The sequence below is a fragment of the Salvelinus fontinalis genome, chromosome 3 (assembly GCF_029448725.1).
Source record: "Salvelinus fontinalis isolate EN_2023a chromosome 3, ASM2944872v1, whole genome shotgun sequence".
Lineage (NCBI taxonomy): Eukaryota > Metazoa > Chordata > Actinopteri > Salmoniformes > Salmonidae > Salvelinus > Salvelinus fontinalis.
The window spans coordinates 62549354-62573588 of record NC_074667.1 but is presented as its reverse complement, the minus strand read 5'-3'; the positions used below and the strand labels follow the sequence as shown (position 1 = coordinate 62573588).

The window sequence follows — 24235 nt, the reverse complement described above, 5'->3', positions numbered from 1 at the left end:
GTTTCCCAATACGAACAGTGAAACTTCCTGACACTTTTCCCCGTCTGTTCTCTGCCCTTTTAGAACCAGGGCAACTGCTTTGACACAAAATGACAGACGTGGATGCAGTTGCTGCTGTGTGACATTATGTTACCCATTAGTCAGCCAGCCACCCAGCCCCCTCTACTTAGACACGGAATGGCTGACGTGGGTGTAGTTGCTGCTTGTGACATTACCAGGCCCCTCCTTCCTTGGCACGCCCTTTGACCTTTCTCCAGAGGGGTATATATAACTGCTGGTAGAAGGGGGAGGCCCCTGGCAGCCAAAATGAAGCCTCTACAGGTCTCTGTGTCCTGCTTGCTCTCCCTGCTTGTCCTGGTCGCTGCAGGTAAGATTATATACATTAAGATTAGAAGAAGAAAATGAATTAGTCAGACAAGTTTTTATTACTGTAGATGGGCATGTTCCTTTGCTCAGAAAGAGGGCAAGGGGGACATATGAATGTCAGATTCTTTGCATGAATGAAAATAGCAATGGCTGCAGTGCAGACCATATACGAGGGTTTGTGATAAAAAAGGCTGATCATGAGAACATGGTCATGGAGATGTAGCGATACAACTTTGTCCTGACACGGTGTCATAGAGACCGCAGGTCGGAAAGTATTCAGACCCCTTGACTTTCACCCCATTTTGTTACGTTACAGCCTAATTCTAAAATGGAATACAGTACATTTTATTAAATCTTCAGCAATCCCCCTAATGACAAAGCGATAACAGGTAAAACATTTTTTGTGCGAATGTATTACAAATAAAAAACAGAGAAGCCTTATTTACATAAGTGTTCAGACCATTTGATTTGAGACTCGAAATTGAGCTCAGGTGCATCCTGTTTCCATTGATCATCCTTGAAATGTTTCTACAACTTGATTGGAGTCCACCTGTAGTAAATTCAATTGATTGGACATGATTTGGAAAGGCACACACCTGTCTATATACGGTCCCACCTTTGACAGTGCATGTCAGAGCAAAAACCAAGCCATGAGATTAACGGAATTGTCCGTAGAACTCAGAGACAGGATTGTGTCGAGGCACAGATCTGGGGAAGGGTACTTCTTCAATGGAAGAAGTTTGGAACCACCAAGACTCTTTCTAGAGCTGGCCGCCCAGCCAAACTGTGCAATCGGGGGTGAAGGGTCTTGGTCAGGGAGGTGACCAAGAACCCAATGGTCACTCTGACAGAGAGCTCCAGAGTTCCTCTGGAGATGTGAGAACCTTCCAGAAGGACAACCATCTTTGCAGCACTCCACCAATCAGGCCTTTATGGTAGAGTAGCCAGACGGAAGCCACTCCTCAGTAAAAGGCACATGACAGCCCGCTTAGAGTTTGCCAAAGGGCACGTAAAGACTCTCAGACTATGAGAAACAAGATTCTCTGGTCTGATGAAACCAAGATTGAACTCTTTGGCCTGAATGCCAAGAGTCACGTCTGGAGGAAACCTGGCACCATCCCTATGGAGGTGGTGGCAGCATCATGCTGTGGGGATGTTTGTCGTTGGCAGGGACCTGGAGACTAGGCAAAGATGAATTGCGCAAAGTACAAAGAGATCCTTGATGAAAACCTGCTCCAGAGCACTCAGGACCTCAGACTGGGGCGAAAGTTCACCTTCCAACAGGACAACGACCCTAAGCACACAGCCAAGACAATGCAGGAGTGGCTTCGGGACAAGTATCTGAATGTCCTTGAGTGACCCAACCAGAGCCCGGACTTGAACCCGATCGAACATCTCTGGAGAGATCTGAAAATGGCTGTGTAGCGATGCTCCCCATCCAACCTGACAGAGCTTGAGAGGATCTGCAGACAAGAATGGGAGAAACTCCCCAAATACAGGTGTGCCAAGCTTGTAGCGTCATACGCAAGAAGACTCAATGCTGTAATTGCTGTCAAAAGGTGCCTCAACAAAGTACTGAGTAAAAGGTCTGAATACTTATGTAAATGTGATATTTACGGTTTTTATTTTAATTAGTAAAATGTCTAAAAAACAGTTTTTGCTTTGTCATTATGGGGTATTGTGTGTAGATTGATGAGAAACATATATATTTAATCTATTATAGAACAAGGCTGTAACGTAACAAAATGTGGAAAAAGTCAAGGGGTCTGAATATTTTCCGAAGGCACTGTATGTAATGTATGCATTAGGGGTGGAGGAAGAGCGAGGAAGAGACAGAGGATGACATTTCTGTCAGTGTGCGCTGAACAAATTAATGACTGAATGAATGATAAGTGAGTAGTTGAATGCTGCTTGTGCATATAATGCTGATATATAGTACAGTATGTGTCCAGTACTTCTGTCACACACATCTCCTGTTAATGACTGGAGCAGAATCAGTGGAATGGTATCAAATACATCAAACACATGGATTCCAGGTGTTTGATGCCATTCCGTTGTGAGCCGTCCTCCCCTCAGCAGCCTCCTGTGCCACACCTATGCTAGTACATCAGAAGGGTGTGTTGGCTGTGGGTGTAAATGTCAGTGTTGCTGAGCAGTGACACCAGTGTGTGTGTGTGTGTGGGGGGGGGGGGGGGGTTACCCTTGCCTGTCCTTGCTGTCATTTAATCCCTGTACCTTCCAGGCCTCTGTAGTTAGTGTGGTGGCTGGAGCCTTAGTGAGTGTGCTGCTGTAACAAACACCACAGAGACTTATAGGCACACACATGTCTGTTTGCACCCTTACTACATACACAGTATGCAGGCACGCACACACACACACACACACACACACACACACACACACACACACACACAGTCTGCAATTAGGGTTACGTGGGATTTGCCAAAGACTATGTACAATGTAGTCCATGCATTTGATAATCTAAATGCAAAAGCCATTTCTCTGTAGTTCTGCAAACCTATTTGTGTCTACATAGCTAGATAAACTGCAGCTGTAGCTAGACAGTAGTCCACGTGTAGGGAAAGCCCCCAGTGCTATAACAGGACACACACACACACGCTGGTACAAAGTGGATGCTATAGGACAGACTGTAGCAGTGTTCAAAAGCAGCCTGTCTGTTGGACAGTACATGTTGATAATGGCTGTCCCTATATGGATGCCACGATGGAAATCCATAATGATAGTGACAGAGCTACAGCCCCCTAGAACAGGGTTTCCCAAACTCAGTCCAGGGGCCCACCTTGGGTGCAAGTTTTGTTTTTTTACCCTAGCACTGCACAGCTGATTCCAATAATCAAAGCTTGATGATGAGTTGGTTATTTGAATCAGCTGTGTAGTGCTAGGGGGAAACCACAACGTGCACCCAGGGGGGGCCCCAGGACCCAGTTTGGGAAACCCTGTCCATTGCTGTAACGGTCCTGACCTGTTTTATGTTGTTTTTGTATGTGTTTTTGGTCAGGGCGTGTGTTTTGGGTGGGCAGTCTATGTTTTGTATTTCTAGGTTGGTTTTTGTGTTCGGCCTGGTATGATTCTCAATTAGAGACAGGTGTGTATCGTTTGTCTCTAATTGAGAGTCATACTAAGGCAGCCAGGGTTTCACTGGGGTTTTGGTGGGTGTTTGTTCCTGTGTCCACACATGGACGGTTGAAGGTTAGTCACGTTTGTTGTTTTGTAGTGTCTTGTTTGCTGTTTTCATTAAAAGATGGCTTATTTTCCTCAATCCGCATCTTGGTCCTATCCATGCTCCTTCTTGTCTAAGGGGGAGAACAACATTGACTGCCTTTACAGTTGCTGTGCCTATGTGCAATAAGGCTGTCATCAAGGCCGGTGACAATCAGTGACAATCGTCAGGGAAGGACAACGTCACTCCTGCGGAATATAGCAGTGGAATAATCCCTCCCTGCCTTCCATTCTATCTGACTCATTGTAGATCTATTCATATCCCTGATTGAGACCAGTAGGACCCAGGCACCTGTCCCACTCCATCCCCACTTTGATGTATTCTGCCTGGGTACTCACACTGCCAGGGCAGGGCCTTGGGTCTGGAGACCCACCAGGACCAGGTTCACTGTCCGGTGTTATATAACTGTGTAATAACAGCATTTCAATGCAACAGCCTATTTGTGTTGTATTTGTTTGATTGCTAGAACAATCTTAACAAGCCCCCCCCCCTCTCTGTCTGTCTGTCTGTCTGTCTGTCTGTCTGTCTCTCTCTCTCTCTCTCTCTCTCTCTCTCTCTCTGCTGTTGAACTTTTATAGTGATCTTTATCTAAGCTTAGGGAAAAACCCCAGCGATCATTCCCATATGGCACAGGTGTCAAACTCATTCCATGGAGGGCCGAGTGTCTGCGGGTTTTCGCTCCACCCTTGTACTTGATTGATGAATTAACATCACTAATTAGTTAGGAACTCCCCACACCTGGTTGTCTAGGGCTTTATTGAAAGGAAAGACCAAAAACCTGCAGACACAAGGCCCTCCGTGGAATGAGTTTGACACCCCTGCCATATGGAGTCTCTTCATTCTCCCGCACCCCCGTCCCTCTTTCCCTCCCTCCATCCCTCTTTCCATCCCTCCATCTCCCTAACCATGTTAACTCTAATTCAATAAGCTACTTGGCTGCTACTAACTACCAAATACGATCCTGTGGAATGCCTGTATCAACAAACACATTTAAATTTTTCTGAAAACGGGATCAACATTTCGATATCAGTCAACATCTTTGTATTTCCTACAACTTACTCATTGTGTTTGAAATTTGGTCGGTTTTAGTAAAGACTGTCTCGACTATAGGTACTGGTAATGACTGTCTCAACTATTGGTAATGGTAATGACTGTCTCGACTATTGGTAATGGTAATGACTGTCTCGACTATTGGTAATGGTAATGACTGTCTCGACTATTGGTAAAGGTAATGACTGTCGCGACTATTGGTAATGGTAATGACTGTCTCGACTATTGGTAATGACTGCCTCGACTAATGGTAATGACTGTCTCGACTATTGGTAATGGTAATGACTGTCTCGACTATTGGTAATGGTAATGACTGTCTCGACTATTGGTAATGACTGCCTCGACTAATGGTAATGACTGTCTCGACTATTGGTAATGGTAATGACTGTCTCGACTATTGGTAATGGTAATGACTGTCTCAACGATCGGTAATGGTAATGACTGTCTCGACTATCGATAATGGTAATGACTGTCTCGACTATTGGTAATGACTATCTCGACTATTGGTAATGGTAATGACTGTCTCGACTATTGGTAATGACTGTCTCGACTATTGGTAATGGTAATGACTGTCTCGACTATTGGTAATGCATGTCTCGACTATTGGTAATGGTAATGACTGTCTCAACTATTGGTAATGGTAATGACTGTCTCAACTATTGGTAATGGTAATGACTGTCTCGACTATTGGTAATGGTAATGACTGTCTCGACTATTGGTAATGGTAATGACTGTCTCGACTATTGCTGTTGCTTAGCTCCATTTCTTACCACATAATCTTTATTACATGATTATAGTGGCCCTAAAAGGGCAAAGTAGTTAAAAAAACATATTAAGTCAACATAAACAAACAAACTGTCACTTGTTAATGAGTGACCCTGAGTGACCCTGTTACCATGCTGGTAACCTGACAACGTTACACCATTAAAATTCTTGCCGTCTGTACACACGTTCATGTAACTGTGCAGACGACTGACGACGCTGTCGCACTATGTCTATGGATCCCATCCAACCCACGAGGGCGGCAGTGAGCACTTCATTTGGCTCCTCTGTATTTCCAGTCACATTGCCTTACACACACACACACACACACACCCTTTACCCATCCACCCACACATGCTCTCTCCCTCTTTCTTGTTCTCTCTCTCTCTTTCTCTCTCTCTCTCTCTCACTCTTTCTCGTTCTTTCTCTCATTCTCTCGTTCTCGCTCTCTCTTTCTTGTTCTCTCTTTCTCTCATTCTCTCTCTCGTTCTCTCTCTCTCTCACACACACACACACGCACCCCATCTTGTTGGTTTTATTTAATTAGGGACACCCAGGGTACACTTAAGTCGGTGGGAGACTGTTTATGACCGGGGGTCAGCGAGCCAAAGGCTACATTGAATGCCAGGGGTGAGAGAGAAACACCTCTCGGGTTCTTTTTATAACCCATTATCACCCCCTATCTGTGGCAGACTGGTGCTGCACGACAAATATGCTGTAGGAGTGGGCCTAAATACATAAATAAATGTGTAACTTTAATGTTTAATGTTACTTGCGCTACACTCTTGCCGAATAGGACACTGCTTACCGATCGGATAGATCAGTGATGCCCTCTCCTTGTCCGGGGAGATCTGTGATCAGAGCCCTGGAAATCCATGTGCTTTCAGGCTTTGCCAGAGTAGGACGGAGCATCCTATTCCCTATTTAGTGCACTACTTTTGACCAGAGCACATATGTAGGGAATAGGGTGCCATTTGGTACACAGACGGTGGCTTTTTACATCCCCGTTTTTGAAGTAATGCTATCTGACTGACGCTGAGGATGTGGTGCTGGTGATTTGTAACGAATACCTAGCCTTTGTCACAGGCCACGTGAGCAAAGCCTGGACATCCGCGGCTAACACATGCCGCGAATAGTTACACGAGTAGAAGGACTGAAAAAACACAACTTCAGAATACGGACTGTATCCTCTGTCCGCTTTCAGCAGCTAGATGAGTTCAGCTCAACTGTAATGGAGGGGTCATTTCTTCAGCTTAAAGGTCTATAAGACTCTATATCAATCAGGTTACAAAACCATGCCTGGGACCTGAAGACTCTTCTTAGCTCCCCTAGCTAATGCCTAGGCTTTAGCTCACAGGGCTAATACAGACTTGTGGCCTTTAGAAGACCCAGCCTTGAAGTTAAAAAACTCCAAAATATCTTTATTTACAGTTGCCATGGCAAAACATACAGAGGCACCCTCCTTCCATGTTACACAAACTCCCTAAACAGTTAAGTGGGGATGCCATGGACCTAAAGGACCACAAAGGAACATACATCGTCACACATGTCCCCAACTGGCTAAATACCAACCTGTGAGGTCTTAGCAGGCCTGTTAGGACGGTCTGTAGTAGGATGTGTAGTGGGGTACAGCATGGTGGTGTACGGCCTCTGTGTGTACGTCTGCAGGTTCATGTTTCAAGGCAGCAGCATGGATCAGGTTGTATCCATGGCATGGACAGCTGCAGTGTGATTCTCACCTTCAATGGCTGACAAGAGTTGGCTGAGAAGAGCTGCGTTGCTCACGGCTAGCGCCAACAGGCTAATTGCTAGCAAATGGCTAACATGGCACATGCAGTCTCATTGCCCATTGCTATCGTCAAGCGGCTAATTGCTAAGCTAAAGGCTAACGTAGTTGTATGGTGATGATGACTCAGGTGTTTAGGTGTGATTCTCAGCTGTGCTGTGTGATTCTCTATTATTCTGAGAAGAGGTGGCACATCTTGTTGACCAATGCTAGCAACTACCGACTAATCGCTAAGCTATGGTGGCATAGGGGTTTGTGACTGTGTATGCTAACGTATACACGTACCAACGCACATGATTGATTTGATCTATCCTCAACTTGCAGACAGGAATAATGACGCTAGCGTCTTCTACCGGCCCAATGTCAATGTTAAATGTGGATGTGAAAAATGCGCCACAAGCCCTTTGACCTAAGATCCTCAGACTCAAGATAAGTTGCATCTGACTCAACACACACATTGATCAAATGGGTCAGGACGGAAAGCTTAGCACCCGTGTGACTGTCCATGACCGTCCATGGTACACAAATGGGACTCTCTGTGCTCTCTGTGTTCTCTATGGGCTTCCTATTCCGGCTCTGATTCACAAGTAAACAATTTACTGCTCATGATCAGTCGGTCATCACCTCCTCTGTGTGTGTGTGTGTGTGTGTGAATGAGCTATTCCCATTCATCACCTCCTCTGGTCATTGTCAGCATTATAACCCACCAATAGTACATTCCTATTGAGTACACACTGTCATGTGTATGTGCAACGACCTGGGGTTGTAACTCGGGTCCCCTAGTTATTCTGTGTCAGAGGATACTTACTATCCATGGCTACATGTACATTACTGTCGCTAGCTCAGATTTCACCGTCTACAAAAATGCAGTCTAAACTACTCCAGGTTATGCTATGTAAACAGAGGTACAATAGGGAGAGAAGGATTAGGAACGGAGTTCCCATCATTTTGACACGTAATAATATGACTTCCTGACACAGGGTTTGTTGTCGGAGTCTGTCTCTCCAGAGTTGTCTTTACCTAGGTCTGCTCCCCTCAAATAGTCTAAGCATCTCCATTCAAGGAGCTGAAATCTGAGTGTAGAAATCTGAGAGGGTGTTGAGTATTCAATCTGCTCTTGGCTTTACACACAGTCACACACCAAATCTGTTCTGGACACACAGTCACACACCAAGTCTGTTCTGGACACACAGTCACACACCAAGTCTGTTCTGGACACACAGTCACACACCAAGTCTGTTCTGGACACACAGCCACACACCAAGTCTGTTCTGGACACACAGCCACACACCAAGTCTGTTCTGGACACACAGTCACACACCAAGTCTGTTCTGGACACAGTCACACACCAAGTCTGTTCTGGACACACAGCCACACACCAAGTCTGTTCTGGACACACAGCCACACACCAAGTCTGTTCTGGACACACAGTCACACACCAAGTCTGTTCTGGACACACAGTCACACACCAAGTCTGTTCTGGACACAGTCACACACCAAGTCTGTTCTGGACACACAGCCACACACCAAGTCTGTTCTGGACACACAGTCACACACCAAGTCTGTTCTGGACACACAGTCACACACCAAGTCTGTTCTGGACACAGTCACGCACCAAGTCTGTTCTGGACACACAGCCACACACCAAGTCTGTTCTGGACACACAGTCACACACCAAGTCTGTTCTGGACACACAGTCACACACCAAGTCTGTTCTGGACACAGTCACGTACCAAGTCTGTTCTGGACACACAGCCACACACCAAGTCTGTTCTGGACACACAGCCACACACCAAGTCTGTTCTGGACACACAGCCACACACCAAGTCTGTTCTGGACACACAGTCACACACCAAGTCTGTTCTGGACACACAGTCACACACCAAGTCTGTTCTGGACACACAGCCACACACCAAGTCTGTTCTGGACACACAGCCACACACCAAGTCTGTTCTGGACACACAGCCACACACCAAGTCTGTTCTGGACACACAGTCACACACCAAGTCTGTTCTGGACAGACAGGTGTTGATGCAGGAAAATAAATAGCGGCTGTGAAAGTGTCCAGTGTGATGAATAAGGTCTATTTTGGATAAAGAGAGCAATTGGGTTTATCCGTAATGTCTGTATGTCTGTACATGTAAGTTGATCTAGTAAGATGTTTGGAGCCAATGCGTCTGTGCTTTACAAGAAGATTAAAGGAGTAATCCACTACAAAGCTATATTTGGGTATTTTCTTCATTATTCCACTGTTGATGAAGTTCAGCAATCAAGTTTTCAAAATATTGGACATTCAAAAAGCAAATTGTACATCATCATGATGATTATAAATCCTTTAATTCGGTTCCTTGTGTGTCAAATCAATACAGGAGTGTTAGAGGTCTCCAATTTTAGTAATTGAACTGGAACTTCTAGAAAGTTATAGAATTCAAACCATGATCAATAACAAAGGCTGTTGTCTTCCCCCCCCCCCCTTTATTTAAAAAAAAAGTTATTTATAGATTTTCAGATACAAAAACAATACAACCCCAACCCCTCCCTCCCTCCCTCCCTCCCTCCCTCCCTCCCTCTACTCAATCCACACCCTCCCTCCCTTCCTCCACTCCCTCCCTCCAAACCACCCACCCACCAAGGCATCTATAAAAGTAAGTTAAATGGGAAAGAAAAACAGAAACAAACAGTAATAGAAACAATAACAATGGAAAAAAAGTTATATAAAAATTCTTATCAGCACAAATGGCCACTAGAACAAACATTACTGCTTACCAAACTATGCAAGTTACACGAAGTAAAAGACAGGCTCTCCAGTCGTTAATGGGGACCAGGTAAAGCCAAACTTTTGTCAGGCCCCATGGACAGTGTACCTAACCTTCTCCAAAGGCAGAGATGACACCACCTCCTTAACCTGCTGCATAAAGGAGGGCGACTTTGCAGACTTCCAGTGAAGAGAACAAGACTGCGAGCTAGCAGCCAGGCAAATGCTATTGCATTCGCCTGATGCATGGTAGCATTCTGGTCTAGGGGAAGTACCCCCAAAATGGCAGTGACCGTTTTGAGGCTAACAGTTGTATTACAAATATGTGAGAATGCCTCAAAAATGTGGTCCCAGAGGCCACTCAAAGATTGCATGACCAAAACATGTGTCCCACAGTCACTGGACTCTGGTGGCATGTCAAACACTCGGGGTCAACATTTGGGTATATTTTTGCCAATCTGGCATTTGAGTATTGGAGTCGGTGCAAAACTTTTAACTGAATAATCCCATTCCTTATGCAAAATGATGATGTGTGGATAAACTCAATACTTTATATCATCTGGTATTACTACTATTTTATTAACTAGGCAAGTCAGTTAAGAACACATTCTTATTTTCAATGACGGCCTAGTGGGTTAACTGCCTTGTTCAGGGGCAGAATGACAGATTTGTACCTTGTCAGCTCAGGAATTCGATCTTGCAACCTTTCGGTTACTGGTCCAACGCTCTAACCACTAGGCTACCTGCCGCCCCCTATGTCTTGCTCGCTGTTGTCTTTTCTAACATGGCCGTTCAGTGATTACCAGACCTAAACCCTTCACTCTCTTTATACTGACATCTTTATCATTAACAGACTCACCTCTCTCTCTCTGTCTCTCTGCAGACCTAGTGGTGGAGGCCTCCAGCCCCGATGAGCTGCATCTCCACGTGCCGCTCTCCTGTGACCTCTCCTGTGACTCCACAGATGACCATGGAGGCCAAAGCTCCTCCAACGACACCCCGGCCCCAGGCTCCGTGTGTCAGTCCTGTAACCCCCCACGAAGTCTTGCTACACCGGCCGAAGAGGAGCCCCTAGCCTCCACAGAGGAGGTCCCCATGGAGAAGTTGGCGAGCGAGGAGGAGGAGGCTGCATCTGAGGAGGTGGTAGCTGAGGAAGAATCTTTGGAGTCTGCAGAGACTTCAGAGGAGGTCCAAGCATCAGAGGAGAGAGTGGAGGAAGCTGCCTCGTCTGAGGAGGAAGAACTGGAGGGAGCTGCCTCGTCTGAAGAAGAAGTAGTGGAGGAAGCTCCCTCGTCTGAAGAAGAGGTTGTAGAGGAGGTTGAGGCAGAACATGAAGCTGAGGAAGAAAAGGTTGTAGAGGAAGAGGAAGCAGTTGAGGAAGCTGTGGCCATGGAGGATGAAGTGGAGGTAGTTGAAGAGGAAGTAGAGGAAACAATAGAAGAACCTGCAGTAGATGAACCTGTTGTTGAGGAGGTAACGATTGAGGAGGTTGCCGAGGAGGAGGCAGTAGAGGAGGCAGTAGAGGAAGAAGTAGTATTAGTGTCTGAACCTGTGGTGGAACCCAAGCTGGTTGAATCTGAGCCAGAACCTGTGGTGGAACCTGAAGTGGTTGAACCCGAGCCAGAGATGGTGGTCGAGGAGGTGGCTCCAGAACCAGAGCCTGTTGTAGAGGAAGCTGCTCCGGAACCTACTCCGGAAGCTGCGGAAGCCGCTCCAGAACCTGGAGAAGCAGGTGAGGTGGTTGTGGAGGCAGTGAAGGAGGAGGAGCTGGTGGAGGAGGAGCTGGTGGAGGAGGTGGCAGCTGTTTTGGAGGAGGTACATGTTTTTGAGGAGGAAGCGGTGGTGGAAGAGGAGGCACCTGTTGTTGTTGTTAAGGAGGATGCGACTGTTGTTGAGGAGGCGCCTGTTGAGGATGTGACAGTGGAGGATGCACCAGCAAAGGCAGAAGCACCAGCAAAAGGTATTGAATACTGCGTTATCAGAATTTATCATTTGAACGAGAAAAACGTTATTGTCCAAACAATTTGGAAACAAACGTGTTTGTTTATATCAATGTGTCGATATTTATTATTTCTATGCTAAATGTGATTGCTCATGCTAAAAGTACCTCTGGCGAGCACTTTTAAGTTACATACTATAGAGATGGGGTTACAGGATCCTGTTATATCTCCCCCCTTTCTTCTTCACAGTGCTTTGAATACACTTCAGTCGGCTCTTAGGAGCCAACTGTCAACTTTACAGTGTCAACTCAAGTGTATTCAAAGCCATGATGAGCGAGTGCTACTGTAATCAGGAGACTGCCATTTGGTGCCGTAGTGTTGACACCAGCTATAAAAGACATAGGATCTGGTCTGGCTCTTACATTATCTCTAAACCTCCATCTCTCTCTAACCACTTTCCCTCCCTCCTTTTCCCCTCCCTCTTCTCCTTCCCTCCCTCCACCATTCCTCTCTCCCTGGCCCGTGCCATGCCCCAGAACCTGATATGTGTGGCTAAAGGTGGCATCAGGAATAACCCCTAGCTGGGCCCGAAATAAACAGGACAGACATAGAGGGAGGAAGGGAAGAGATAGATAGATGGGCAGATGGACACTGATATAACAACATGGAAGGATGGCTACAGAGCAACACAACAGATACTGTGGTCAGTCAGTGTTCTGTTGTTCTGGCAGGAAGTCAATTGGTGTCATGTTCAGGGGAGATCAAAGGTGAAATGTTCAGATAGAAATGTAATGAATAGAGCTGACAGGATCCCCCTATTCTACATGACAGACAAGCATGTATGCACGCTGTACTGCGTATTACAAGCATACACTGAGTATGCAAAATACAAAACATTAAGAACACCTGCTCTTTCCATGACATAACTGACCAGGTGAAAGCTATGATCCCTCATTTATGTCACTTTTTAAATCCACTTCAATCAGTGTAGATGAAGAGGAGGAGACAGGTTAAAGGGGGACTTTTAAGCCTTGAGACATTTGAGACATGGATTGTGTATGTGTGCCACTCAGATGGTTTATGGGTACGACAAAAGATTCAAGTGCCTTTGAACGGGGTTTGGTAGTAGGTGTCAGGCGCACCGGTTTGAGTGAAGAACTGCAACGCTTCTGGGTTTTTCATACTCAATAGTTTCCTGTGTGTATCAAGAATGGTCCACCACCCGAAGGACATCCAGCCAACGTGACAAAACCGTGGGAAGCATTGGTGCCAACATGGGCCAGCATCCCTGTGGAATGCTTTCGACACCTTATAGCACAGGTGTCAAACTCATTCCACGGAGGGCCGAGTGTCTGCGGGTTTTCGCTCCTCCCTTGTACTTGATTGATGAATTAACATCACTAATTAGTTAGGAACTCCCCACACCTGGTTGTCTAGGGCTTTATTGAAAGGAAAAACCAAAAACCTGCAGACACTAGGCCCTCCGTGGAATGAGTTTGACACCCCTGCCTTATAGAGTCCATGCTCGATGAGGGCAAAAGGGGGGTGGTGTCACGCCCTGGCCTTAGTATTCTTTGTTTTCTTTATTATTTTAGTTAGGTCAGGGTGTGACATGGGGAATGTTTATGTTTTGTTAGTTTTGGGTGTTTATATGGTAAAGGGGTTATGGGGTGTAGTATATGGGTTTGTGTTTAGTGTAGATGTCTAGCGTTGTCTATGTATGTTTAGTTGTCTAGGAGAGTCTATGGTTACCTGAATGAGTTCCCAATTAGAGACAGCTGATTTCGGTTGTCTCTGATTGGGAGCCTTATTTAGGGTAGCCATAGGCTCTCATTGGTTGTGAGTAATTGTCTATGTAGAACGTTTGTAGCCTGTATGTATGTGCACAACGTTTGTAGCTTCACGGTCGTTTTGTTATTTTGTTAAAGTGTTTCGTGTTTATTGTTTGTCATCTTTTAAAATAAAAGAAGATGGCTTATTTTCCAACTGCTGCATTTTGGTCCGTCAATCCCCCACACGATCGTGACAGAATTACTCACCATAGGACCAAGCGGCATGGAAGGCGGCAACAGGACCTACCAGCCAGACAGGATTTCTGGAGTTGGGAGGAGGAATTGGAAGGAAATGGACCTTGGGATCAACCTGGAGAATATCGCCTCCCTCGTGAAGAGCTGGAGGCAGCGAAAGCCGAGAGGAGGCGATATGAGGAGGCAGCACGGAGACAAGGCTGGAAACCCGTGAGTACAACCCAAAAATTTCTTGGGGGGGGCCTTAAAGGGAGTGTGGCGAAGTCAGGTAGGAAACCTGCGCCTACTCCTTGTACTTACCGTGGAGAGCGAGAGTACGGGCAGACACCGTGTTACGCAGTAGAGCGCACGGTGTCTCCTGTACGCGTGCATAGCCCGGTTCGGTACATTTCAGCTCCACGTATCGGCCGGGCTAGACTGAGCGTTGAGCCGTATGTCATGAAGCCGGCCCAACGCATCTGGTCACCAGTGCGTCTCCTCGGGCCGGCGTACATGGCACCAGCCTTACGCATGGTGTCCCCGGTTCGCCTACATAGGCCGGTGCGGGTCATTCCACCTCCCCGCACTGGTCAGGCGACGGGGAGCATACAACCAGGTAAGGTTGGGCAGGCTCGGCGTTCAAGGGAGCCAGTACGCCTGCACGGTCCGGTATTTCCGGCGCCACCTCCCCGCCCCGAACCAGTACCACCAGTGCCTCCTCCACGCACTAGCTATATGGTGCGTGTCTCCAGCCCTTTACCACCAGTGTCTAAACCACGCACCAAGCCTCCTGTGTGTCCCCAGAGTCCTGTGCGTCCTGTTGCTGCTCCCCGCACTAGCCCTGAGATGCGTGTCCCCAGCCCGGTGCCACCAGTCCCGGCACCACGCACCAGGCCTACAGTGCGCCTCAGCCGGCAGGAGTCTGCCGTCTGCACAGCGATGACTGAACTGCTCGTCTCCCCAGCGCCATCTGAGCCATCCGTCTCCCCAGCGCCATCTGAGCCATCCGTCTCCCCAGCGCCATCTGAGCCATCCGTCTGCAATGAGCCTGCAAAGCCGCCCGTCTGCCATGAGCCTGCAAAGCCGCCCGTCTGCCAGGAGCCCACTGAGCCGTCCGCCAGACAGGAGCCGCTAGAGCCGCCAGCCAGACAGGAGCCGCTAGAGCCGTCCGTCAGACAGGATCTGCCAGAGCCGCCAACCAGACAGGATCTGCCAGAGCCGCCAACCGGACAGGATCTGCCAGAGCCGCCAACCAGACAGGATCTGCCAGATCCGTCAGCCAGCCATGAGCAGCCAGATCCGTCAGCCAGCCATGAGCAGCCAGATCCGTCAGCTAGCCATGAGCAGCCAGATCCGTCAGCTAGCCATGAGCAGCCAGATCCGTCAGCTAGCCATGAGCAGCCAGATCCGTCAGCTAGCCATGAGCAGCCAGATCCGTCAGCTAGCCATGAGCAGCCAGATCCGTCAGCTAGCCATGAGCAGCCAGATCCGTCAGCTAGCCATGAGCAGCCAGATCCGTCAGCTAGCCATGAGCAGCCAGATCCGTCAGCTAGCCATGAGCAGCCAGATCCGTCAGCTAGCCATGAGCAGCCAGATCCGTTAGCCAGCCATGAGCAGCCAGATCTGTCAGCCAGCCATGGGCCGTCCCTCAGTCCGGAGCTGCAGTCCCTCAGTCCGGAGCTGCAGTCCCTCAGTCCGGAGCTGCAGTCCCTCAGTCCGGAGCTGCAGTCCCTCAGTCCGGAGCTGCAGTCCCTCAGTCCGGAGCTGCAGTCCCTCAGTCCGGAGCTGCAGTACCTCAGTCCGGAGCTGCAGTACCTCAGTCCGGAGCTGCCATTCCTCAGTCCGGAGCTGCCATTCCTCAGTCCGGAGCTGCCATTCCTCAGTCCGGAGCTGCCATTCCTCAGTCCGGAGCTGCCCCTTACCCTGGTGCTGCCCCTTACCCTGGTACTGCCCCTTACCCTGGTACTGCCCCTTACCCTGGTACTGCCCCTGACCCTGGTACTGGCCCTTAGTCCGGAGCTGTCCCTTAGTCCGGAACTTCCCCTTAATGCAATGGGATTAATGTGGAGAGGGGTCATTTTGAGGAAGCTAAGGAGGTGGTTAGGGACTGTGGTGAAGTGGGGACCACGACCAGAGCCGGAGCCGCCACCGTGGAGGGAAGCCCACCCAGACCCTCCCCTAGACTGTGTATGGTGCGCCCGGAGTTCGCGCCTCAAGGGGGGGGTTATGTCACGCCCTGGCCTTAGTATTCTTTGTTTTCTTTATTATTTTAGTTAGGTCAGGGTGTGACATGGGGAATGTTTATGTTTTGTTAGTTTTGGGTGTTTATATGGTAAAGGGGTTATGGGGTGTAGTATATGGGTTTGTGTTTAGTGTAGATGTCTAGCGTTGTCTATGTATGTTTAGTTGTCTAGGAGAGTCTATGGTTACCTGAATGAGTTCCCAATTAGAGACAGCTGATTTCGGTTGTCTCTGATTGGGAGCCTTATTTAGGGTAGCCATAGGCTCTCATTGGTTGTGAGTAATTGTCTATGTAGAACGTTTGTAGCCTGTATGTATGTGCACAACGTTTGTAGCTTCACGGTCGTTTTGTTATTTTGTTAAAGTGTTTCGTGTTTATTGTTTGTCATCTTTTAAAATAAAAGAAGATGGCTTATTTTCCAACTGCTGCATTTTGGTCCGTCAATCCCCCACACGATCGTGACAGAATTACTCACCATAGGACCAAGCGGCATGGAAGGCGGCAACAGGACCTACCAGCCAGACAGGATTTCTGGAGTTGGGAGGAGGAATTGGAAGGAAATGGACCTTGGGATCAACCTGGAGAATATCGCCTCCCTCGTGAAGAGCTGGAGGCAGCGAAAGCCGAGAGGAGGCGATATGAGGAGGCAGCACGGAGACAAGGCTGGAAACCCGTGAGTACAACCCAAAAATTTCTTGGGGGGGGCCTTAAAGGGAGTGTGGCGAAGTCAGGTAGGAAACCTGCGCCTACTCCTTGTACTTACCGTGGAGAGCGAGAGTACGGGCAGACACCGTGTTACGCAGTAGAGCGCACGGTGTCTCCTGTACGCGTGCATAGCCCGGTTCGGTACATTTCAGCTCCACGTATCGGCCGGGCTAGACTGAGCGTTGAGCCGTATGTCATGAAGCCGGCCCAACGCATCTGGTCACCAGTGCGTCTCCTCGGGCCGGCGTACATGGCACCAGCCTTACGCATGGTGTCCCCGGTTCGCCTACATAGGCCGGTGCGGGTCATTCCACCTCCCCGCACTGGTCAGGCGACGGGGAGCATACAACCAGGTAAGGTTGGGCAGGCTCGGCGTTCAAGGGAGCCAGTACGCCTGCACGGTCCGGTATTTCCGGCGCCACCTCCCCGCCCCGAACCAGTACCACCAGTGCCTCCTCCACGCACTAGCTATATGGTGCGTGTCTCCAGCCCTTTACCACCAGTGTCTAAACCACGCACCAAGCCTCCTGTGTGTCCCCAGAGTCCTGTGCGTCCTGTTGCTGCTCCCCGCACTAGCCCTGAGATGCGTGTCCCCAGCCCGGTGCCACCAGTCCCGGCACCACGCACCAGGCCTACAGTGCGCCTCAGCCGGCAGGAGGTGGGGTGTGCAACTTAATATTAGGAATTTGTTCCTAATGTTTTGTATACTCAGTGTACATCATCATGATAATGCAGGGGAAATGTAACTTTCTGACTCATGGATATAGATATGTCAAGTTTGGATTTGACCTTGGTCTGATGACCCCATAGTTGAGTTGACTGACAGGCTTTTCCTCCAATCAGCAGTGGTTGAGGAGGCAACAAAGCTCAGAGACTGCTCCCACATCGATGAGATGCTCCGATTGGTTTCTGCCGAATCCTCGCCTGAGTTCGCAGGTAAGGAGCAAACAAGAGTTACAAGTAAGGCCCTGAGTTTTTCTCAATTCATCATTCCTCGATTCCTTCCATTTTGATCTCACCACCTCCTCACTCGTATTGGAGGAGAAGGTCCAAGGGGAGGGACCTTGGACCTTCTTCTCCATTGTGTATTGAGAAGCAGGCGAAGAGAGGACGCAAGGAATCTAGAAAAGATTAATTGTGAAAAATATCCTGATTTTTTTTTGGGGGGACCACATGGGCTGACCAGGAAAAACTCTGGTCATGTGGTCATGTCTTTATATGTGAACAGGAGGGATTGAGAAATCTACTGGGCTTTTCTACTAAAATTACTGTGGAAATTGTTTCAAGGTGTGGACTGGATGGTAGTGTGTGTGTGTGAGTGTGTGTGTGCGTGGCTGTGTGTGTGTGCGTGTGTGTGCCTTCCATTATATTACCATGACTACCATGACCATGAGTCAGGTTAGTTCATTCATGGTGCCTTCCATTACAATACAATGACTTCCATGACCATGCAAAATGTATCGTCTCCTCTCTTCTCTCCCACCCTTTAAAAAAAATATTTTTCAACATCTGCTCTCTTCATCTGCTACTTCTGCCTCTCTCCACCTCTCTCTATCATCCTCTCTTCATCCCTCTCTTCTCTTTTATCTCCCTCTGTCCTCTTCTCCTCTCTCCCCCTCATCCTCTCCTCTCCCCCTCAATCCTCTCATCCATCTGTCTTCTCTTTCTCTCTCCTCTACTCCTCTCGCCCCCTCTTTCTTTCCTCATCCCACTCTCCTCTCCAGCTGCTATAAAGAAGCTGCAGCACATCTACCACTCAGCCATCAAGCCCATGGAGATGGCCTACAAGTACAACGAGCTCAGAGCTCACGAGGTCACAGGTAGCCTGTCCAACCACTTAGCATTAGCCTTGAGCCATTAGCTATTAGCATTCTGTTTCAATCTGTTTTATACTGATCTGTTGTCTTAGCGTATTAGCCTTTAGCCTGGTTAGCAGTATTCAGATTTGTTTATTAGTATTAGCATATTAGCCTTTAGCAATTAGCTATTAGCCTGTTCATTACCAACCTGTTACACAAAGAACAACAAAATGCTACATTTCCCCAGAAAAAACAGACAGGCATAAGTCTAGTTACCAACAGTCCTTGTAGACATTGCCATTAGCAATGGGGTTTCCCCAGGCAAATGGGCAATACTATACACAGTTGTGTGCCAGCTTAGTTTAAATTATCTGGTGCCTTCGCCTGAAGAAACTGGAAAATCAATGAAACATAAATTAACTAATTAACTGCATATACACCTGCCAGTAATCGAGTGCACCCAGGAGCTCTCCAGAAAGTTACTTTGTATGCCTCAGCATATATATACAGCTTTGTGTGGGCGACCAGGCCTCACTTAACCCAGGCTTGTTAGAGCTTGAGGGCTCCATCCATAGTACCATGATGTATGCAATGAACGCCCCCTTGTGGGACAAAGTGTACCATTGACAAAGTCTACAGAAGTGACCCCCCCTTCTCTCTCTCGCTTTCTCTCTCACTTTCTCTCACTCTCTCTCTCTCTCTCTCTCTCGCTCTCTCTCTCCTCCCTCTAGATGGAGAGATCACCTCCAAGCCCATGGTACTGTTTCTGGGACCCTGGTCTGTAGGCAAATCATCCATGATCAACTACCTGCTGGGCGTGCACGGTACCCCACAACAACTTTACACAGGTAAGAGCACCTGTCGCATAGCTTGGGCCTGGAGTTTCACCAGACCAACTCCTGACCAATTCTCTACTCTGACAATCAGTCAATCAATCAAATGTATTTCTAAAGCCCTCATGGCACCCCTTACCAGTCTACACCGCAGACAAGGTTTCCACTTGATCATTTACTCTAGTCAACATCTTGTCTATCTACTACTGATCTGTCATCTATTGCACCCTTCCCAATACACTTCTCTCAGGAATACAAACATGCCTCAATGCAACCGCTTCCTTTTCTTAGTTAACTATTTGAATAGCTGCTCATACTAATCTCTCTCTTACACATTCTATCCACCCTCTCTTCCTCCTTATCTCCCCCCTCTGCCTCTCTCTCTCCCTCCCATCTGTCCCCCTCTTCCTCCCTCCCTCTCTCCCAGGTGCTGAGCCCACAACATCTGAGTACACAGTGGTGATGCACGGTGACAAGTTCCGCTCGGTGGAGGGCATCGTGATGGCAGCCGACAGCTCCAGGTCCTTCTCCCCTCTGGAGAAGTTTGGCCAGGGGTTCCTGGAGAGGCTGGTGGGGATTGAGATGCCCCATAAACTGCTGGAGAGAGTCACCCTGGTGGACACGCCTGGGATTATTGAGAACCGCAAGCAGCAGGAGAGAGGTGGCAGAACACACACACTAACCTCTCATATACAGCCATGTGTATTAGATCATATACACTCTTTAGATATTTGTTACATGCTGTGAAGTGACAATCACAAGCAGCAGGAGAGAGGTGGGAGAACAGACAGAGATTCATTAACAGTCACACTCATGCACACAGAATGGTAACACACTGCATGCAACACACACACTTACAAATTCACAAAAATGGAATGATGAAAAGACTTAACTCACTGTATACCACCACACCTTTGAGTCAAACAGCCTCTGATTGGTCGCTCTCCTTCCCCCCTCCAGGCTACCCCTATAGCGAGGTGTGTCAGTGGTTTATTGACCGTGCTGACCTCATCTTCCTGATGTTTGACCCCACCAAGTTGGACGTGGGCGGGGAGCTGGCGACGTTGTTCAAACAGATGAAGGTAAAGAAGTGTAAAGCATAGAAATAGAATTACTAGAACGAAAGTGTTGGGTGGACCGGCAGCCATATTGAATGTACCAATAGGAGTAAAGCAGAAAGCAAAAGTAGTAAGTTCAGCATTCAATTTTTGCTTTATCAACAGTCAACTTAACTGAAATTACAAAAGAGTACATTCCTTTCTCATTCTAGTAATTATATGTCTATGGTGCAAAGCAAAGTGCCTTAGATTGCCCAATATACAGTCAGTTTTGGCCTAGCACTTTAATAACACTTTAATAACCTTTTCTAAACTCTGTTTTCTTCATTCATTCATTGATCCATCCATTAATTCATTCATTCTAGGGCCGAGAGTCCCAGATCCGCATCATCCTGAACAAGGCAGACAGCCTGTCCTCCCAGGACCTGATGCGTGTCTACGGCGCCCTGTTTTGGTCCATGGCTCCTCTCATCAACGCCACAGAGCCTCCCCGGGTCTACGTCAGCTCCTTCTGGCCCACAGAATACGCAGCCGACACCAGCCGAGAGCTCTTCATACGGGAGGAGATCTCACTGCTCGAAGACCTCAACCAGGTGAAGCTCAACCACCTACAGACATTACAGAATATCCACAAACAAACACATTACACGCACACACCAGCCCATGGCTTTTCATACGGGAGGAGACCTTGCTGGTCAAGAAGCTACCATCTCCTGCCGTTGTGCACTTGAGCAAAGCACCTCAAATCTGTGACAATGGCGACCGTGCATAAAGATCTCAGAATTCAGATGTGACATCATTGTTTAGCACTATCCACTGAGTTCTGAAACTACGGCGCGTATATGGTTCAATGTGCCAGTAAATCAGCACAATCTACTTTTTTCGGGTTATTCAAAGTTCTGGCGTCTTGAAGCTAAAATTGGAATCATGTATACTGTGCTAATGACCATGCAAACAAAAGAGTCACGGATGTACAATTCGGCAAATTTAGCAAAACGAGGAATTTGTGATAAGGGCATGGGGGACGCCATCTTTATTCACCTCTGCTGTTGACAATAATCTCCTTGTTCTTCTATCTTCAGGTAATTGAGAACCAGCTGGAGAACAAGATAGCCTTCATCCGCCAGCACGCCATCCGGGTCAGGATCCACGCCCTGCTGGTAGATCGCTACCTCCATACATACCACGAGAAGCTGGGCTGGTTCAGCGACCCCGACGAGGTGTTCAGGGACATCGTCTCAGACCCTGACAAGTTCTACATCTTCAAGTCCATCCTGGCCAAGACCAATGTAAGTGAGAGAGTGTGTGTAGGGAGGGGGTGTAGGTGTCATGGAGTGTGTGTGTGTAATGTGTGCATGGAATATGTATATAACGTGTGTTTAAGGTGTGCAAAGTGTGTGTATAATGTGTACAATGTGTATATAATGTGTGTATTAAATGTGTGTGAGTAATGTGCATATAACATGTCTATAATGTATGTGTGTGTTATAATGTGTGTATAACATGTATAGACATGTGTGTTCTCCATTTCTACAGGTGAGCAAGTTTGACCTGCCAGACAAAGAGGCCTACCAGGACTTCTTTGGCATCAACCCTCCATCAGGCTTTAAGCAGCTGTCCTCCCTCTGTTCCTGGTCGTCAGGCTGTCTGATTGACAAGATAGAGAAAGCTATCACTGTGGAGCTCCCTGCCCTACTGATTAGCCTGGGAAAGAAAGACAGTCCACCCCCAGCCAAGGCCACCCCAGCCCCTCCACCCCCACTTCCTGAGGCAAAACCCAAGAACCGCTGGCGAAAGGATTGAGGAGGAGAGATGAAGAGAGGGATGAATGGAGAGAAGAGGACGGGGAGCAAAAGAAGGAAGAAAAAAAAGGAGGGAGGCCGAAGCCAGAGGCTGTACTGGGGTGACTCCACTTCTGAGTTTGTCTGGACTGGACATGGGGAAGAGAGGAGAGAGGGATGGGGTGGAGGATGGGTGGAGGATAGGAAATATAGCTGGGGAAAAGGGGGATTGAAGCCACATGAAGCAAATGGGAACCTGGCAGGCCCATTAGAAATAATCCAACTGGAGAAAAAAATACGGAAACAAGTTTTTAAACTATTTAAATCAGAGACTCTTATCTTCCTAAGTGTTATTATTTAACTCCGAACGAAAACAGGGAAATATAAACAAGAGTTTGTTTTATTTCTGTTTGTTTGCTAGTTTGTTTATTTTATTTATTCAAGTTTTTCTCTTCTTCTTCATCCGTAGACAAGGAGGAAAAATACCAGCGATCAGTTACAGCATAATATTCTATTCTATTGTCTTTATTGTCATTTCAAAAGGGTCTGGATTTCTGTGCTCTTTACCAGCAGTCAGTTACAGCATTCTTCTATTGTATTGTATTTTATTGTCATTTCTAAACTACAGCTTATCTTCGTTGTCAGTGCAGTATGTCATTGCTGTGTAAGAACACATTTGTACATTGATGCCAGTTAAATGGGCTGTAGCCTTCTCTTCCTGTTGTTATAGCTTTGCCTCAATATGCTGCATGTTAAAGTGTCATTAAAGTTGTATTTTATCCTTGTAGCTTCAGAGCCCATTGACGACCGAGATTCTTGTGTCAATTCTTTAGAGAGAAAAGGGAGGGAGAAAGAAAGACAAAAAAATAGACCCAATTTATGTTTGATCCAATAAGGGTAGGGCCTACATTCTGGCGGGAACGTCCTGTCCCCAGCAATAATGTAAAATTGATATGCTTCTTACTTTGTGAAGGAGTGTTAGCCAGGCCAAACACACAGTGGTTTTAAACCATCTTACCACACACACACACACACACACACACATCACTGCAAGGTTCCACATCTGTCTGAGACACAGAAACCAAATGTACATAATATTAGGTATTTAATCCTTATGTTTGGTTCAACCTACACCATTACAATAAAATTCATCTAAATCATAAATAAATACATAAAAAGTCACCTAGATCATCAATAGGATTTTAACTTAACAAATTGTTTTTTTCCAGTAGCTGAGAATGTTTCATATGAGTTGATGGACCAACTGTTCAAAATTGGGAGCCAAATGTTTGATTACTGTACCAAAGTCGTAAATCAATGGAATTATGACATTTATGAAATTCTTTGCAAATGTTTTGCCAAACTTCAGATCACTATCCCTCGGCCTCTGGACATCACAAGGAAATCATACCTAGATACTTTATGATTGTCATGGATAGATCTTTATTGCACAGAATACCACTTGTCTCTAGCACAAAGGTCAAGGTCAAAGGTCAAATGTACTTAAAATTGACTTAAGATCAGTGTTGCTCCGCCTCAGCTTGTTTCTAGGACAACCTGTTAAAAAGTTATATAGACCCAAGGTCAAAGTAAAATTGCAGGTCAAATTGACCCAGAACATCATGCATGTCACTATTATCAAATTTTTGCTGTTGTTGTTACGTTTTTTACACGTTTGAGACACAACCTTAGGAAAGTAGATGAAGGGTCATGATGGAAAAATTACGTAAAATAGTATTTTAGTGATTTCTAACTCAAATTGAACCGGGACATAAGGAAAGGGTTAAAAGCAAAATCAAATGGGGTGTAATTTCGGCCATAGTCATTTATTTCATTAAAACACTGCAGTGGCACCAGAATTCCACTAGGTGGTGCCTGAACTCAATGTCAGTCAATGGAAATGATTACCAG

At 47.1% G+C, this 24235-nt stretch overlaps 1 protein-coding gene across 3 annotated transcripts; it reads left to right on the top strand.

The window, feature by feature from the left end:
- Window positions 1-300: 300 nt before the first annotated feature.
- LOC129851304 (sarcalumenin-like) lies at window positions 301-23111 on the top strand. Of its 3 annotated transcripts, none has more exons than XM_055917751.1 (10): window positions 301-367; window positions 10844-11692; window positions 17700-17789; window positions 18578-18673; window positions 19384-19500; window positions 19913-20146; window positions 20446-20567; window positions 20909-21136; window positions 21626-21832; window positions 22080-23111. In XM_055917751.1, exons 1-10 carry the CDS (start codon window positions 307-309, stop codon window positions 22344-22346), a joined length of 2271 nt encoding a protein of 756 aa, XP_055773726.1. In that variant the 5' UTR covers window positions 301-306; the 3' UTR covers window positions 22347-23111. The 3 variants fall into 3 exon arrangements, with proteins under 3 accessions (XP_055773726.1, XP_055773725.1, XP_055773724.1); XM_055917750.1 differs by having other exon boundaries at window positions 17697-17789; XM_055917749.1 differs by having other exon boundaries at window positions 10844-11920.
- Window positions 23112-24235: the final 1124 nt, after the last annotated feature.